The sequence below is a fragment of the Lissotriton helveticus genome, chromosome 2_1 (assembly GCF_964261635.1).
Source record: "Lissotriton helveticus chromosome 2_1, aLisHel1.1, whole genome shotgun sequence".
Classification (NCBI taxonomy): Eukaryota; Metazoa; Chordata; class Amphibia; order Caudata; family Salamandridae; genus Lissotriton; species Lissotriton helveticus.
Window position 1 is genome coordinate 108,868,984 of NC_136059.1, and position 15,092 is coordinate 108,884,075.

The following is a 15,092-nucleotide window of genomic DNA, read 5'->3' on the forward strand; positions in this document are numbered from 1 at the left end:
TCAGAAGCTTCTGATTTCACTTCAGGCACTAAACATAAAGGCAACAATAAAGTAATTATAAAGTAAAAACAAAAACACTGGCAGTGAGAGGAGCTAGCTTGTGTGCAGACTCGCTCCTTGTGAGAGTGCAAAATGCAGTCACTCAAAGTGGAGTTACCCAGTGACAGTACAACAGACCAATGGGTGAAGTGAGCTGCCTGTAAGCCCCATTAATTAAGTATAATATATATATACTATTTTAGTACAAACAAGAGTTCTTGGCTACTGTCAGAACTAGAAAAATTGGTGAGATGTAGATGAAATGATAGTGACAAAAGGAGATAGGAAGAAGAAAATGCAAAAAGAATGAAAGCTTGCAATAAAGAAAGAAAACAGGATGGAAAAAGATTGAAAGGATAGAACGAGCAGAAAGAGGGAAAGAAACATCAAAAATAGAGAAAAGAGAAGGAAAGAAAGAAGGAAACGTTACTATTGCATGAAACTTCCCCAAATGGGTTAGTATTGAATTCTTTACTAATCCATGCAGCGCTATTGGTTCAAAGTGGGGTGCACTTTATTTTCAGATTTACTCCATTGGTTATCATTAGGTGCAGCTTAGCACGCATCAGCTGAAGAGTTGTACATGTTAAGGAGGATGTAGCAGCCTTGGCTGAGAGATGTGGGTGGGGGAGATGTTGGTAAAGCAGTGTTAAACTAGCCCCGGGCGGAGACCTCCTGCCCAGGGAGTTTGCAGAGATTTGCCTTCTCCACGTTCCGTGGAGAATGCGGAGAAGCTAGGATTAGCGAGATGGTGAAGAGGAGGAGGAGGGCAGTCCATGGACGCCGCATGCCAGGTAAGTTGTTTTAATTTTTTTATAATGTTCAATTACTTTTTATAATGGGGGGGTGTCGGCGGGTGGTGTAGCGTAGTTCCACAGAGTTTCTTTTCAACTCCGTGGACCTCCGCTTAGCCCCGTTACGCACACTGCGCCAGGGGTTATTTTAAACGAGGAGGTGTTCATCATGCGTGCCTGGACCTGCATCACTGTGTCTTCATGGAGTAGGTGCTGAAACAAAGCCATGCAGTCTGAGCCTTAGAAGGCACTATGTCTTCCACTGTGTTGCACTTTCATTACGAGGCACCTCTGATTCTGTTCAGCACATTACTTTGACCTGCCTCAGATGTCAGTTAAATGGAAGTCACACAAAACGTCTCCTGTTTGCCCCCGCCATGTCCTCTGTAGCCCTGGCAGCATCCATTGCACATGCATGAGACCATGTGGACCACATGGAGGGTGGGAATTCTTGAGTGGCAGGGTGGCAGCAAAGCTCGCCATGCTGCTCATGCAGTAGCATAGTTGCCAAGTTTTCAGATTGCTATGTGTGAAATTTTTATAATTTCAGTGTAATTATCAGTGGCAGTTTAACGACTCTTGAGTGACACTTTTCTCACAAGCAAAATCAGGCAAGGAAGTCAAGGGAAAAATAAATATCACAAATTACACCCGTTTGAGCAGCTAAAAACTTTAAGGAGATCTTAAGAGTGTTGCACAGCACAAGAAATGGAAGGGTACTTACCAAGCACCCTTGTAAGCTGATCATACCATGAAACACATGTGTAACCATGAAGGCTGTCCAGACCACTGATGCTGTAACCTACGCCAACCTCCATATTATTTGCACAACCCCGAAGCTGAGGATTGAAGCACAGGTGCTAGTAGTGACAGTTACTGTGCTCCCACAGCGGTCCAGAACAGGTCTGCAGGTCAATAGACATGAGAGTCCCATACGCACAGGCAGACTCTATGAAAACAAGCATTGGCATAGCCAATAGGTCTCGCTTTTTGGACCGTATAAGTGTTTAGCCATGCAACAGTTGATGTTGTTGCACCAAGGATATTAAATGTGAATGACATCTAACGTGGGCTTCAAATGGAATTCCATAGAGCATATTATCAAGCCCATTATCGCAGTTTTAGTGGCAGATTTCTGGTAAGAAATATCGTTATCAAAAATAGTAAGATCATTAATATTGTTTCCAAAAAAATTGGGGGTCATTACGATGGTGGTTGGACTTTTATTCAACGCCATCGCTCCGGTACAGGGACCGGCGGCCTACCCACCTACCGCATTACGGTGCGACTGCCACCACGGTGGTCATACCAGCCATACTTTACATCGCGGCGTGTGCTGCTGGCTATAGCACCTGCCACAATGTATATAGGGCACTGTTTACATTTCTCTGCACTATGTGGCAGGCACCCCCAAGAGAATGTGTCCGAGGTGATGGGGGACCCGCTATGGGCCCCCAAGGTCTCTTTCTGCCAACTTGTTCATGGGGGGTGATCCGCCATGAACAGGCGGGCGAAAAGGGATATCATGATCCCAACGGCGGTGCCTACAATGCGCCGCAATGCTGCTGTTCCGACAGGCGGCTGGAAAAGGACCGCCTGTCGGAACCGTGGCGGTCAGTCTGTCAGACGCCAAGCTTCCAAAAAGCTTACCCCTGCCATCATGATATGGTGGGTGGAACTTCGCAATGCGATGGTCTGCCACCGACCAGCTGTCGGTGGCAGGCCTTCCGCCACCGTAATCAGGCCTATAGTTGTTGAAAAAATAGTTTTTTAATTAGCGCTACATATTTTCGTTTTTATTTTAACCCCTTTGGTGCTCGTGATAGAATGGTTCCATCATGAGCACCAGTGCTCCTGTGCTCAAGACGGAACCATTCCGTCATGAGGACAGGGTCACTAAATACTTCTGCTGCAAACAGGAGAGGGATTTCCATTATTTGGGGGGCCTCTGGAGGTGGGGAGCTTCTCCAACCTCCTAAGGCCCTTAGATGGGAGCAGTAGCCCCTGATCTGCCCCAGGGGGGGAGAAAGCCCACAAGGCACCAGTGATTTCTGTATTATACGTAGTGGTGGAGTTGCCCAGAATTGGCATGCAATGCCCCCACCACCCAAAACAAATGCTAATCTTTCTGCGCCCCCTGGAAGGCAGATGGGGCAATAGCCCCTTATCTGCCCCCCTCCCCCCAGTGGGGCAGAAAGCACCCTAGGCACCAGGAATTCCCCCCCAAAGTTCAAGGTGGGGGTTGCCCAGTATGGGCATGCAAATGCCCCCCCCCCCCAAAAAAAATGTCACAGTCTTTCTGTCCCCCAGGAGGCTGATGGGGGAAGTAGCCCCTGATCTGCCCCCGGTGGGGTAGGAAGCCCACTAGGCACCAGGGATTTTTTTTATACATAGTGGTGGGGGCTGCCCATGCCAATGCCCCCACCCCCAAAAAATGACCACAGTCTTTCTGCCCATCCGGGAGGCAGATAGGGACATTAGCCCCATATCTGCCCCCTTGGGGGCCAGAAAGCCCACTAGGCATCAGGGGAAAAAACAGAGGTGGGACCTGCCCAGAATGGGTATGCCAATGCCCCCAACCCCCAAACAAATATGCCACAGTATTTCTGCCCTCCAGGAGGCCGATGGGGGTGAGGTGCCAGCAATTATGCTGACTTTTTTATACGTGGGGGTGGGGGCTGCCCAGAATGGGCATCCCAATGTCCCCACCCACCCCAAAAACATAGCCAGTGTTTCTGCCCTCCTTGAAGGCATATCAGGGCAATAGCCCCCAATTCCCCCACCCCCTCCCCAGGGCGGCAGAAAACCCATTAGGCACAGACTTTTGTTTGGAATGTGCCTACCTGTGGATTTTGGGTTCTAGCGCAGCTGGCACCCAAGGAAACCTAACACCCAGGGGAATCCAGGATGTGGTGAATTGTGTGGCTTCACTCAGTTATGTTACCCAGAATCCCTTGCAAACCTCAACCTCTGTAAAATAAAAAAATTAAAAAATCCTCACAATTCTGTGATAGAACGTTCTGGAATCTGTGCAGACCCACAAACATCAATCCACCCCGCATTCACCTAAGTCTTCGGAGAGAGAAATGATACCTCACTTGTGTGGGTAGGCATAGTGCCCGCGACAGGAAACAGCCCAAACCGCAACGTGGACACACCACTTTTTTACTGTGCAAATTGACCCTTTATTTGCAAAGTGCCTAGCTGTAGATTTTGAACCATAGCTCTGCTGGCACCTATGGAAACCTAGCAAACCTATACATTTTTTAAAAGTAGACGCATAGGGGAATCCAGGATGGGGTGACTAGTCTGGCTCTTACCAGGTTCTGTTACGTAGAATCCCTTGCAAACCTCAAACTTTGGTAAAAAGAACACATTTTCGTCATATTTCTGTGATGTAAAGTTCTGGCATCTGCGTGGATCCACAAAATGTCACCCATGCCTCATTCCTCAAAGTCTTTCAATAAAAATGATACCTCACTTGTGTGGGTATTCCTACTGCCCGTGACAGAAAACGGAACAAAAAGGCAACTTGGACAAACCACATTTTTACAGTGAAAACTGACCCTTCATTTGCAAGGTGCCTAGCTGTAGATTTTAAACCATAGCTCTGAAAACTAGACAGCCTGGGGAGTCCAGGAAGGTACGGCTTGCGTGGATCCCCTAACGTTTCCTTACCCAGAATCCCTAGCAAACCTCAAATGTAGCTGACAAAAATCACATTTTCCTCACTTTTCTGTGTGGGAAAGTTGTGGGATCACCAGGCTTACACAAATTTCCTACCACTCAGCGTTACCCAAGGTCGCCTGATAAAAATGATACCTCACTTGTGTGGGTAGGCATAGTGGCTGCAACAGGAAATTACCCAAATCATACTGTGGAGACATCAAAATTACTTATCACAAAACTGCCTGGTTTTGCAGAGGGGGGCACCTGGTTTTTTGTCCCTGGGCTCACTGCCATCTAGGGAAACTTACCAAATCTACACATTTCTGAAAACTAGACACCCCGGGGAGTCCAGTGAGGTATGGCTTGTGTGGATCCCCCAACGTTTCCCTACCTAGAACCCCTGCAAACCTCAAATTTAGCAAAAATAAATCACTATTTCCACACATTTTTGTGTGGGATCACTGTGCTGGCTCCAATATCCTACCACCTAGCATTCCCTTTGATCTCCAGAGTAAAATGGTACCTCAAGTGTGTGGCTGTCCAATATACAATCAGCTAAAAACATATTCTTAAAATAAATGTAGCGCTTAGAATTCGCGGTGCTAAACTTTTAATCCATATGTTTTTCGTTGGCCCAACCACACAAGTGAGGTATCATTTTACTCAGGAGAACAAGGGGAACGCTGGGTGGTAGGACATTTGTGACGGCACGGTGATCCCACGCAAAAATGTATGGAAAAAATGATTTTCTCAATTACATTTGAGGTTTGCAGGGGATTCAGGATAGGGAAACATTGGGGGCCCCATGCAAGCCAAACCCCATTGAGGTCCATGGGGAGTCTAGTTTTCAGAAATGTGTGGGTTTGGTAGGTTTCCCTAGAAGGCCACGGGCCAAAAAAACAGGCCCCCCCTCTGCAAAACCAGGTAGTTTTGTGATAGGTAATTTTGAAGTCTCCACAGTATGATTTGGGTCATTTCTTGTTGCAGCGGTGCCTGCCACTTGGTGCATGGAAATGTAGGGGGGGACCATAGGTGCCCGCTAACCCCCAAGAGAAAGTGCCTGGGCTGAAAGGGTGCCCACTAAGGGCCCCCAAGGTCCCTTTCTGAAAACTTGTTCATGGCGGGTTAATCACCATGAACAGGCAAGCGGAAAGTGATATCATGTTCCCAATGGTGGTGCCTGCAAGGTACCGGCGCAATGCTGGGCAATGTTGCTGTTTCGACAGGCAGTCAGAAAACGACCGCCTGTTGGAACTGTTGTGGTTGATCTTTCCGACCTCCACGTTTTACCAATGCTTCCCCCTGTCATTATGATATGGGTGGCGGAAAAGCACAATTGATTGGCGGAAGGCCCGCCATCAACAGGCTGTCCGTGGCGAGCCTTTAGCCATCGTAATCAGGCCCTTAGATAGGGTTTGCATAGTAGGAGTACGCTCAATTAAAGTCATGTATCTATATCCCTGCATATATTTACTGTTTTAGCACCATCATAGAATGCTACCTTTTATTTATCTGTTGGTGCTTGTAATCTTATACATCTGTTTCTGTCTAACGGTTGTCCCAGCAAACATGTTTTATACTAGAATAACGCTGGTTCAATAAATGCTTATTAAAATCGTCCCCACCGTTTATTCTGTGTATCTCTCTGAGGCTGAGTGAGCACGAGTGACTGAGCAAAAAGTACTCTACTGTTTCCACGATCCCTGAAGGATCAAGGGTTGCCATGTTCGCTAGTTGCTAGAAACTATTTGCTGCTTGGTAAGGTTATGGGTCCTATTGTGGCACTGTGAGCTAGCTGGTCTAAAGACTTACATATCCTTTGGGGGTGTCTGGAAACAGTCTGGACACCAAGCCCTTAGTTTATGTTGTCTAAACACGCATTCTGATGCTTTGATAGCAGCAATCTGATAAATATTAAAAAGCCTACCCCAAAAGAATTTGCACCATAAGCAGGAGACAGAGGGGCATATGTAGAAGCCTCTATTGCCACCACAACATCACTTTTTCGGACGTTGTGGTGGCGATAGGGTATTATCCTTATTTCCAAGGCAGCATTAAGCCACTTAACTTGGCTTAACGCTGCCTTGTAAATAAGGCCCCTTTCATGCTATGGTTAGCGTGAAAGGGGTAGGTAATGGGTGTTGTGGCGGGTGTACCACCGCAACACGCACTGATTTCGACGCTGCTCCCTATGTATAAGGGCAGCATACATAGGAGGCAGCCCCAAAATTAATACCACGGAATCCCTTGTCTTAACTTGGCGAAACGAGAAGAAATGCCATATTTCTCCTCGTTGTTGCTTTTTCAATGTGTTCTGCCTTGTGCAGCACATGTGGAAAAAGCAAAATGCCATGGATTGTTTATGTACAGGAAGGGTCCGTAAAAAAATGCCATTTTGTGACTTTCATGCGTGCTGCATAAGCAGCACACATAAAGGTAACATATTTGCATTTTAGGATTGTTTATATGCAGGAAGGGACACCTTCCTACACATAAACAATCCTCTATTGCACTCAGACACATGTTGCACTAGGTGCAAGGGTGCCTGCATTGGCACTACACTGCTAAGTGTAGCATCAGTGCAGGGGTAAATGCAAGGCTACACCATATCCTTGTAAATATGGTAAAACCCTGCATTTCTAAAGTGGCGGAGTTAGGCGTTAAGCCATGACAGCTAACGCCTCACTCGGCCGACTTCACTTGTACATATCCCCCCGGAATTGATAAAGTTTGAATGTGTCATCGGCTCAACAGGGAAAACTGGTATAAAGTATCCTGCTATTTCATCAGACTTCAAAGACAGATGGGCTCCTTGTGAAAGAGTGGAATGCACTCCCTCAAAGTGAAGTCATCCAGTGGCTGAAGTGGGATGTCACCCTCTCCCATGCTGTATGCTGTAGTGGGCGGAGGCAAAATGTGAATTACACACCCACAGACCAATGGATGAAGACAAACAGCTGAAAGCCCCTTTATATAAGTATATTATACGTAAATATATATATTTTTAAAACAAAAGGTCTTGCTATTGCCAGATCTAAAAATAGATCAGAGGCAGAATAAAATTTCAGTGAAGGAACTAAGAATACGTAGAAAAAACAAAAGATTGCAATAAAGAAAGATAACAGGATGTCAAGGAGATTAGAAGGAGTGAAAGAAGAATGAGACATCAAATAGAAGAAAAGGACAGTACATTCACGATTCCCAGTTGTCCATCCTCCCATGTGCCTGACAATATACTTTTTTGACGCACTATATTACAAATACTTTCATCTTTTAAAACCCTCTGATGTCATTGCTATTGCTTGGTCTTCTTAACTGCTAGCCTTTAACTGTCTTTAATTTTGTTGTATCTTTTTCTCTTTCATTAAGCACAGTGCACTGTTACAAGATGGCCGACTTCCACATACGGGTATACAAGGACAACGATCATATGACAGTGCGGAAATTGTTTGCAAACGGACTTGAAGAGTACATTCCCCCATTCAGAAAGTATGTCTTGACCCTTCCACGAACCAGGCTTTTCCTGTTGGGGGTCCATATTGCAATCCTGATGGGCTTCCAGTGCTCATACATTTCTGCTCTGCAAGCCACATTGTGTGCAGCAGCTGCCTGGTGTGGAACACTGTCATTTGTGTGGTTGGGCGCAAACTATACCTTCAGTACCTACATCCAACGTAGTCTGAAAGAGGACATGCTTGACATACAAAAATCTTACATTCAGAAGAAAAGAACTTGTTTTTGGGTGGCGGAGTCCAATGGGAAAGTTGTTGGCATGGTGGCTGCCCGCCCGTACAGCGCTAGTAATGGAGAGACCACAGTGGAGCTACTGCGGCTGTCGGTGAGCAAGGAACACCGGGGACAAGGAATCGGCAAAGCTTTGTGCCGAACAGTTGTAAACTTTGGCCGACAGGAAGGTTATGAGTCAGTGGTTTTGGATACCTCAATGATTCAATATGCGGGACGGAAGCTTTATGAAAGCTTTGGGTTCACACTCATAAATTCTTTTATTCCACCATTTTTTATCTATAGGCTACTCCACTTTTGTGTTCTTACCTATAGTTATAATATTCATACGCATAATTAAAATATCAGGCGTTATGAGTTAGCCCAAATGGCTCATATGCGCTTGATTTTTATTACACCTTAGATTTTTGTGTTAGGAACATGTCCCTGATTTGGTTCTGTAGTGGGGCTTGATCAACAGGTGAGGCAACAAGGGTGTATTTTGAAAGATATTGGACCCCCTGAGCTCATTAGCAATGGTTTAGGGTGAGGATATGCTGCTACAAGTAGTTGGGGATGACCCTCACAGGGTCCACTAGGATGACCTCCCTCCAGGTCATTATGGAGACCGTATCCAGCTGTGAACTTTTATGTGTTAGCCTAATGCATTCTGGGTGTTCAAGTTGAGTAGAACTAATTAGACCAAGATGCCTGAAATTAATGATTCAGAGGTGTAAAGGTCAGGATTGCAGATCATGTCCGTAATGATATGGAGTGAGGTGGTCACCTAAGAGGAATGGAGTTCCTTAAAGCTTGGTTGAGAGTTCACCTGTGCAAAGGTATGCAGCACTGTGGAAACTGTTCAGAAAGAAGTGAAAGCAATGGAAAAGAGACATTTTTTGCCACGTGTAAATGTTGTGTAAAAGTGGATCATGGCTTCAGTCATCTTCACGTGACTCAAGATTAAGGAGCATGCTCTGCTGAAACTATCGGCCCAGACACTGCTCTTTGAATGACCTCCTATCCAAGCACCATGAATTCTTCATGACTACTCTGTCTTGACACTCTGTTAGACACTGAACAACATCCAACACAAACTAACTGAACATCTGACAATGGCAACGAAGTATGGTTACAGATTGGAAGAGGATTCTTCACAATCTCACACCATGCAGGCAAGTTTTGTTGGTGTACACAACCCATCTTTACACAGTGTGTGTCCTCGTTTATTTTTTGGGGACTCTGGATACCAGTTTTTGACCTTTGGTCAGTATAGTCGTACAACACAGTTGCAAGCTGCATTTAGACCTCCTCAAATATGAAAGACCATTTATCAATTATCATACTAAACATTTTTGTAAGTTATTTGTAACAATTAGACAGATTGTATATGCTGTCCAAAAGTGCATTTTAATTGTAATTTGCAATAAGTCTACTTGTGGTAAAATGTACACAAAGGTGCATTATGGCCTTAAGCATAATGATGTTTCAGAGCAGGCTATGCCAGGTTTTTAATAAATACAATTGAGAGACATTGCAAAAACCAAATTTACCAATTTGTATGTGGGTATGAAGAGTGCATTAAAAGTTGTATGCTATTGCTTATTTGGTAATATAAAAAAGTAGGATGGATGTATATGTGCTGCTCATTTGTATGCACTAAGGAGCCATGTTCGAGAAAGTAGAAGTTAAAAAACTTAATTTGTAATAAACACTGCTAGAAAGAGATACAAACTCTATTGTTGCCGGTTGTATGTAAATAAAAACAAAAACACTAAATCAATACATTGTATTTTTGTTATTTATACTGCAGAAATAAAGTTATGAAGGTAACAACCTTTCTGCCTAAATGTTTTTTTCCATCTTGCAAATATAGGGCTCATTCTCTGTATGTCTGAGCTGGTGTCTGGAATGCTGAGAGCGGATTGGTGAGAGTGAGCAGTGTGTGTGGAGTGGAAACTGGGATACTCGGACGGTGGATTGAGCTGGGACTAGACCACCCTGCTGTTGCTATATCCTAAGGGCCCAACTTAAAATAAAGAGCTTACCTGACCTATGCAACTTCGGGAAGCAATACATTTAATGGGAACAGTGACAGAAGGAGAGGCATTGGTGACTGTGCACTATGATTTCTTAATTAAGGTGACTGTGGTGCAGACTAGTCCATGTCTTTGTAGACTCTTGTGTGCCTGCTTGGTGTTAATGTACTGCAACATTTGCACATCAATCCATTTGAATTCAAGTATCACTTTTGCTACGTCCATACATATGACAAGCCCATTGAGTGATGTTGTGAGGTACCATCTCTGCCTCCATTGCTAGAGGGGTGTGACAAGCAAGAAACCTGATGAATGCATAAGGGTTTACCAAGACTGAGGAGGACAGCATGCAGTCTCTTAGAGTGCTGTTAAATGCATTCTACATAATTCATGAAGGAACTGACTCCGGCTAGTGCTGTGGTCAAGGTGATGAACATCGGTCTTGTGATAATCTGCAGCACCAGGTAAATGGGAACTTTCCAATCTGAGGTGAGTCAGTTCAATCAATTAATCAATCAGGGGTTTGTAAAAGGCAGCTACTCACCAAAATGGCCTCAAGGTGCTGAGGGGGTGTGGTAAGTCATGTTAATGTTTACTTTACATTTGCCTGTATTGTTATCATCCTTTGTATTGTGATGTAATTGGAATCCTTAAGTTCTCTGCCTTCAGAGATCAAGATTCCTTACACTGGTTTGATTATTATCTGCTTGCCTACCTGCTGGGACTGTCGTGGGTTCCTTACTCTGCAATAAAACTATTTTTCATGAAATCCTGTTGGCGCTTCTCTCGTTCCTTCATAGAAGCACTCTCTACATTTATCTGCGACGATTTTCTTCAAAAGGACCCACCAACCTATGGTACTTTCCACCTGCTGCTTTCTACTTGGATTACTACTTCGTGACTTAGTTAATATTTCTTCGCTATACTGTGAACTTCAACTGCCTTTTATTGGATATAAGCATACACAGCATTTATTTGGCTGCCTGTAGTAAGTAGAGACGTGAGTCTAATTCAAGATATGTATTTATTCCACAAGAGTAGAACTAGTAATGCCGTCAGCTTGTCAACCTGGACGCCGGCTCCGCTCTGTCAACATTCCAGAGCGAGCGCCTGCCCGGCCAGGGGAATGTACCAACTAGAGATAAGAAGGAGGGGGAGGGAGATAAGGGAAGCAGGGAAAGGGCAAGGGTTAGCGGTGGTTACAACACATCATCCTCCTTAAGGGAACTTGCAATTTAGGAACAGGGGAACTGCAGATGGGTACTCCTGTGATCCTATGACTTAAGGTGTGTGTCTATCTCATTATGTACTGTTTGTGCCACTGAGGAGAGGTCCTCCACCTGTCACTCCTTCTGTCTAGCCTAATGTTTTCCCTGATTTCTCTACCTCCTGCTCCTCTCATTACTGTCCTTGGTTCTCTCACCTCTGCTGGAACTACTCGATCATGACTCCATAGTCTGCCATCATCCACTACCACAGAGTTTCTGTTTTGCTGCTGGATGGTCTTGGGTGCATAAAACTTACTGCCACCATTCCACAGTCTCTCTGGTTTCTTTACATACACACCTTGTCCTTCCTGAACTTTTTTCTCCTTCACTCCCCACTTCTTATCATACCACTCCTTGTATTTCTGCTGATTGTCTTCAATTCTCCTCTTGATCTCCTTGTGATCTGTCTCTTTGGTTTGTTTTCTCCCCATCCAACTGGGTGTGAGTTTTGTGCCAGCTTTTCTTCCCCTCAGCAACTCAAAGGGTGTGCATCCAGTAGTGGATTTCGGCGTGGTGTGATATGCCCACAACATGTCCCTTATAGCTTCCTCAATGTTCTCCCCCACTTGGTTGGCCAATTGTATGCACTCCTTCAACATACGGTTCACTCTTTCCACCTTTCCGTTTGCTTTGGGGCAATACAGCGGCGTGCGAACATGGGTCACCGAACAGTCTTTGAGGAAACCCTTCATCTCTTCTGAAGTTAGCTGTACGCCATTGTCTGTCACCAATGTTGAGGGTATGCCTTCTTGGGTGAACACCTCTTTCAAGAAATCAACTATGGCTTTGGTGCTCACATTGTGAACTGTCTTGCAGGTTATCCAGCTTGAGAAGTAGTCTACTAGGACCAACAAGTACTTGTCTTGGGAACCTTTGCCATGGATTGGACCCGCTATGTCGAAGCCTAACTTGCTCCACGGCACTTCCGGAACTTCGACTGGTGACAAAGGCGCTCTCCTCATGATCTTGGATTTGTCACTCAGGGCGCATGCATAGCAGTCACGCACCTTGTCCTCCATTTCTCTGTCCATGGTAGGAAACCAGTAATCCGCACGAAGTCTGGCTTTGCACAAACTTCTGCCTAGATGTCCCTCGTGAGCCAACTCCACTACTTTACTTCTTAATGCTTCTGGTGGGACCACTTTCCCTGATTTCAGTATTAGGTCCCCTTCCACTGAAAGATCCTCCCTCACGTTCCAATATGGCTGGATCTCTGTCTCCATGTCTTTGCATTTCTTGGGCCATCCAGATAGTATATAACTTTTAACCTTTTTCATTACTTCATCCTGTTCCATCTGGGTTTCCCATGACTCCTTTTCCACTGCCGCTAAACGCACTTCCAGGATAGAGTCATTCTTCGTTTCCTCCACCTCTTCTCCGTCTGCAGGTGCTCTTGATAGGAAGTCAGCAACTCTATTTTGTTGCCCAGGTATATAGGATACTCTGAAGTTGTAAGCTTGTAGACCCACTGCCCATTTAGCTATCCTAGGCGTCATGCTTTCCATGTCCTTCTTGGTGAACAGGGAGACCAAGGGCTTATGGTCGGTCTGAACTTCAAAAGAAATACCCCAGATGAAAAACTTGTAGTGACAGATGGCCCAATAGACAGCTAGAGCCTCCTTCTCTATGGTGGAGTAATTCTTCTCAGATGCTGTGAGAGTTCTTGAAGCAAAGGCTATAACGTTTGTCTGGTTGCCTTCTCTCTGTGCCAGTGTTGCCCCTATGCCTCTGTTGCTGGCATCCGTAGAGATGATGGTTTCACCATTGGGATCAAACTTCCCTACATACGGGGCTTCAATGATGGCTCTCTTTATGCACTTCATCGATGCCTCCTGTTCTTTTCCCCATTCAAAAACACTGTCCTTCTTTATCAAGTCTCTTAATGGTTGTGAAACCATTGCAAAATTCCTTATGAATTTGGCCATGTATTCCGCAAGACCTAGGAAAGACAGAATGTCCTCTTTACTCTTGGGAATGGGAGCATCCTCCACTGCCTTCACTAAATCATGTTTGGGTTTGATGCCATCTTCAGACAGGGTATGTCCCAGATAATCCACTGAGCTTACTCCTAGTTTGCATTTTGAAGGCTTCGTGGTGAAGCCCACTTCTTTCAACTTTCCCAACACCCTTCTAGCCATTTCATTGTGTTCTTCTTCTCCACTTCCAAAAATTAGGATGTCATCTTGGAAGCAGACAGTGTTCCTACAGTCCTTTAACACATGTTGCATGACTCTTTGAAAGGCAGCAGCCGCCGATGCCAATCCAAATGGCATTCTCAGGAACTTAAAATTTCCAAATGGGGTGGTGAACGCTGTCAGTATTTGGGAATCTGGGTGAAGTTTGATTTGGTAGTAGGCAGAGGATAGGTCCAGCACGCTAAAGTACTTGGCACCCCTGATTGTGCTTAGCATTTCCCCTATCCTAGGAAGAGGGAACCTGTCCACCAGGATATTTGCATTAAGGTCTCTCAGGTCCACACAGAGTCTTATGCTGTTCCCTTTATCTTTGGCCATGATGACAATCGGGGCCAACCAGGCTGAACTCTCAATCTCTGTGATGACTCCCTCCTTGACTAGCCTCTGAAGTTCCTGCTGGAGGGGCTCTCTCATGCGTAAAGGTATAGACCTGGTCTTGTGCACCACCGGCACCGCCCCTTCCTTTAGCACAATCTTGTGCATGTAGTTCTTAAATACCCCCAATCCATCACTGAACACTTCCTTGAATTCCTGGGTGAGATTCTCTGATATGCCTTCCTGGTCAATTAACAACACCTGCTCTTTGTTGTTTGGATCAAGTATGATTCCTAACTGCTTCTGATGTTTCCAGCTTAATAGGGTTGAGCCTTTCGTGGATACATACACCTTCCCTACAGTGTGTCTATCCTTGAATGAGATTCTCATGGTCACCATACCTTCAAGGGATATCTTCCCTTTGTTGTAACCCTTGGGACTAATGTCTGGAGGTAACAATTTCACAGGATGGTTGGCAAACTTATCTTCAAACACTTTCTTATCTACTAAGGTATAAGGGGAACACGAGTCAGCATACATGCTAAACATCACTCCGTCAAGTAAAACATCACATTTAGGGTAAACCTCATCACTGTTGTCCTCCTCATCCCCCACTTGAAAAATGTATGATTTTTCCCTTTCCTCTTCCTGAGATGACTCCTCAATGACATGCACAGCCCTACCAGTGGCTTTACATACTTTGGAATAATGCCCCCACCTGTTGCATTTCCTGCACTGTACATTCCTTGCAGGACACTTCCAGTTATTCGCCAAATGATTGGGACTACCACATTTGTAACACACCGTGGAACTGGGCTTGCTGCGATTAATCTCTTTACTCTTGTCCCCCACTTTACAAACTGTTTCACTCTCAGAACTAACTTTGCTTTCAGATCTCTCTCTGTATGTGCCCTCAGTGGCTTTCATTTCCTTCATGCAACGTGCAGTGTGCTCTAAACCCTTCGCTATATTTATAGCCTCCTCAAGATTGGGGTTCTTGGTCAGTAACTCCTCTTGTATCTTGGTTTCATTGGTGCACCTCACCAACTG

At 45.1% G+C, this 15,092-nt stretch overlaps 1 protein-coding gene across 2 annotated transcripts in view; it reads left to right on the plus strand.

Annotated features, from left to right (window-relative positions):
* The window catches only part of LOC144817770 (N-acetyltransferase 8F1-like), a 96,670-nt gene extending 86,607 nt beyond the window's left edge, over positions 1–10,063 (plus strand). Inside the window, exon 2 of one of the 2 annotated variants that reach the window (XM_078674570.1) lies at positions 7,872–10,063. In XM_078674570.1, coding sequence (XP_078530696.1) covers positions 7,891–8,586 — 696 coding nt within the window. In that variant the 5' untranslated portion in view covers positions 7,872–7,890 and the 3' untranslated portion in view covers positions 8,587–10,063. The remainder of the gene's footprint in view (positions 1–7,871) is intronic. The other variant, XM_078674571.1, reaches the window with a different exon arrangement.
* Positions 10,064–15,092: the final 5,029 nt, after the last annotated feature.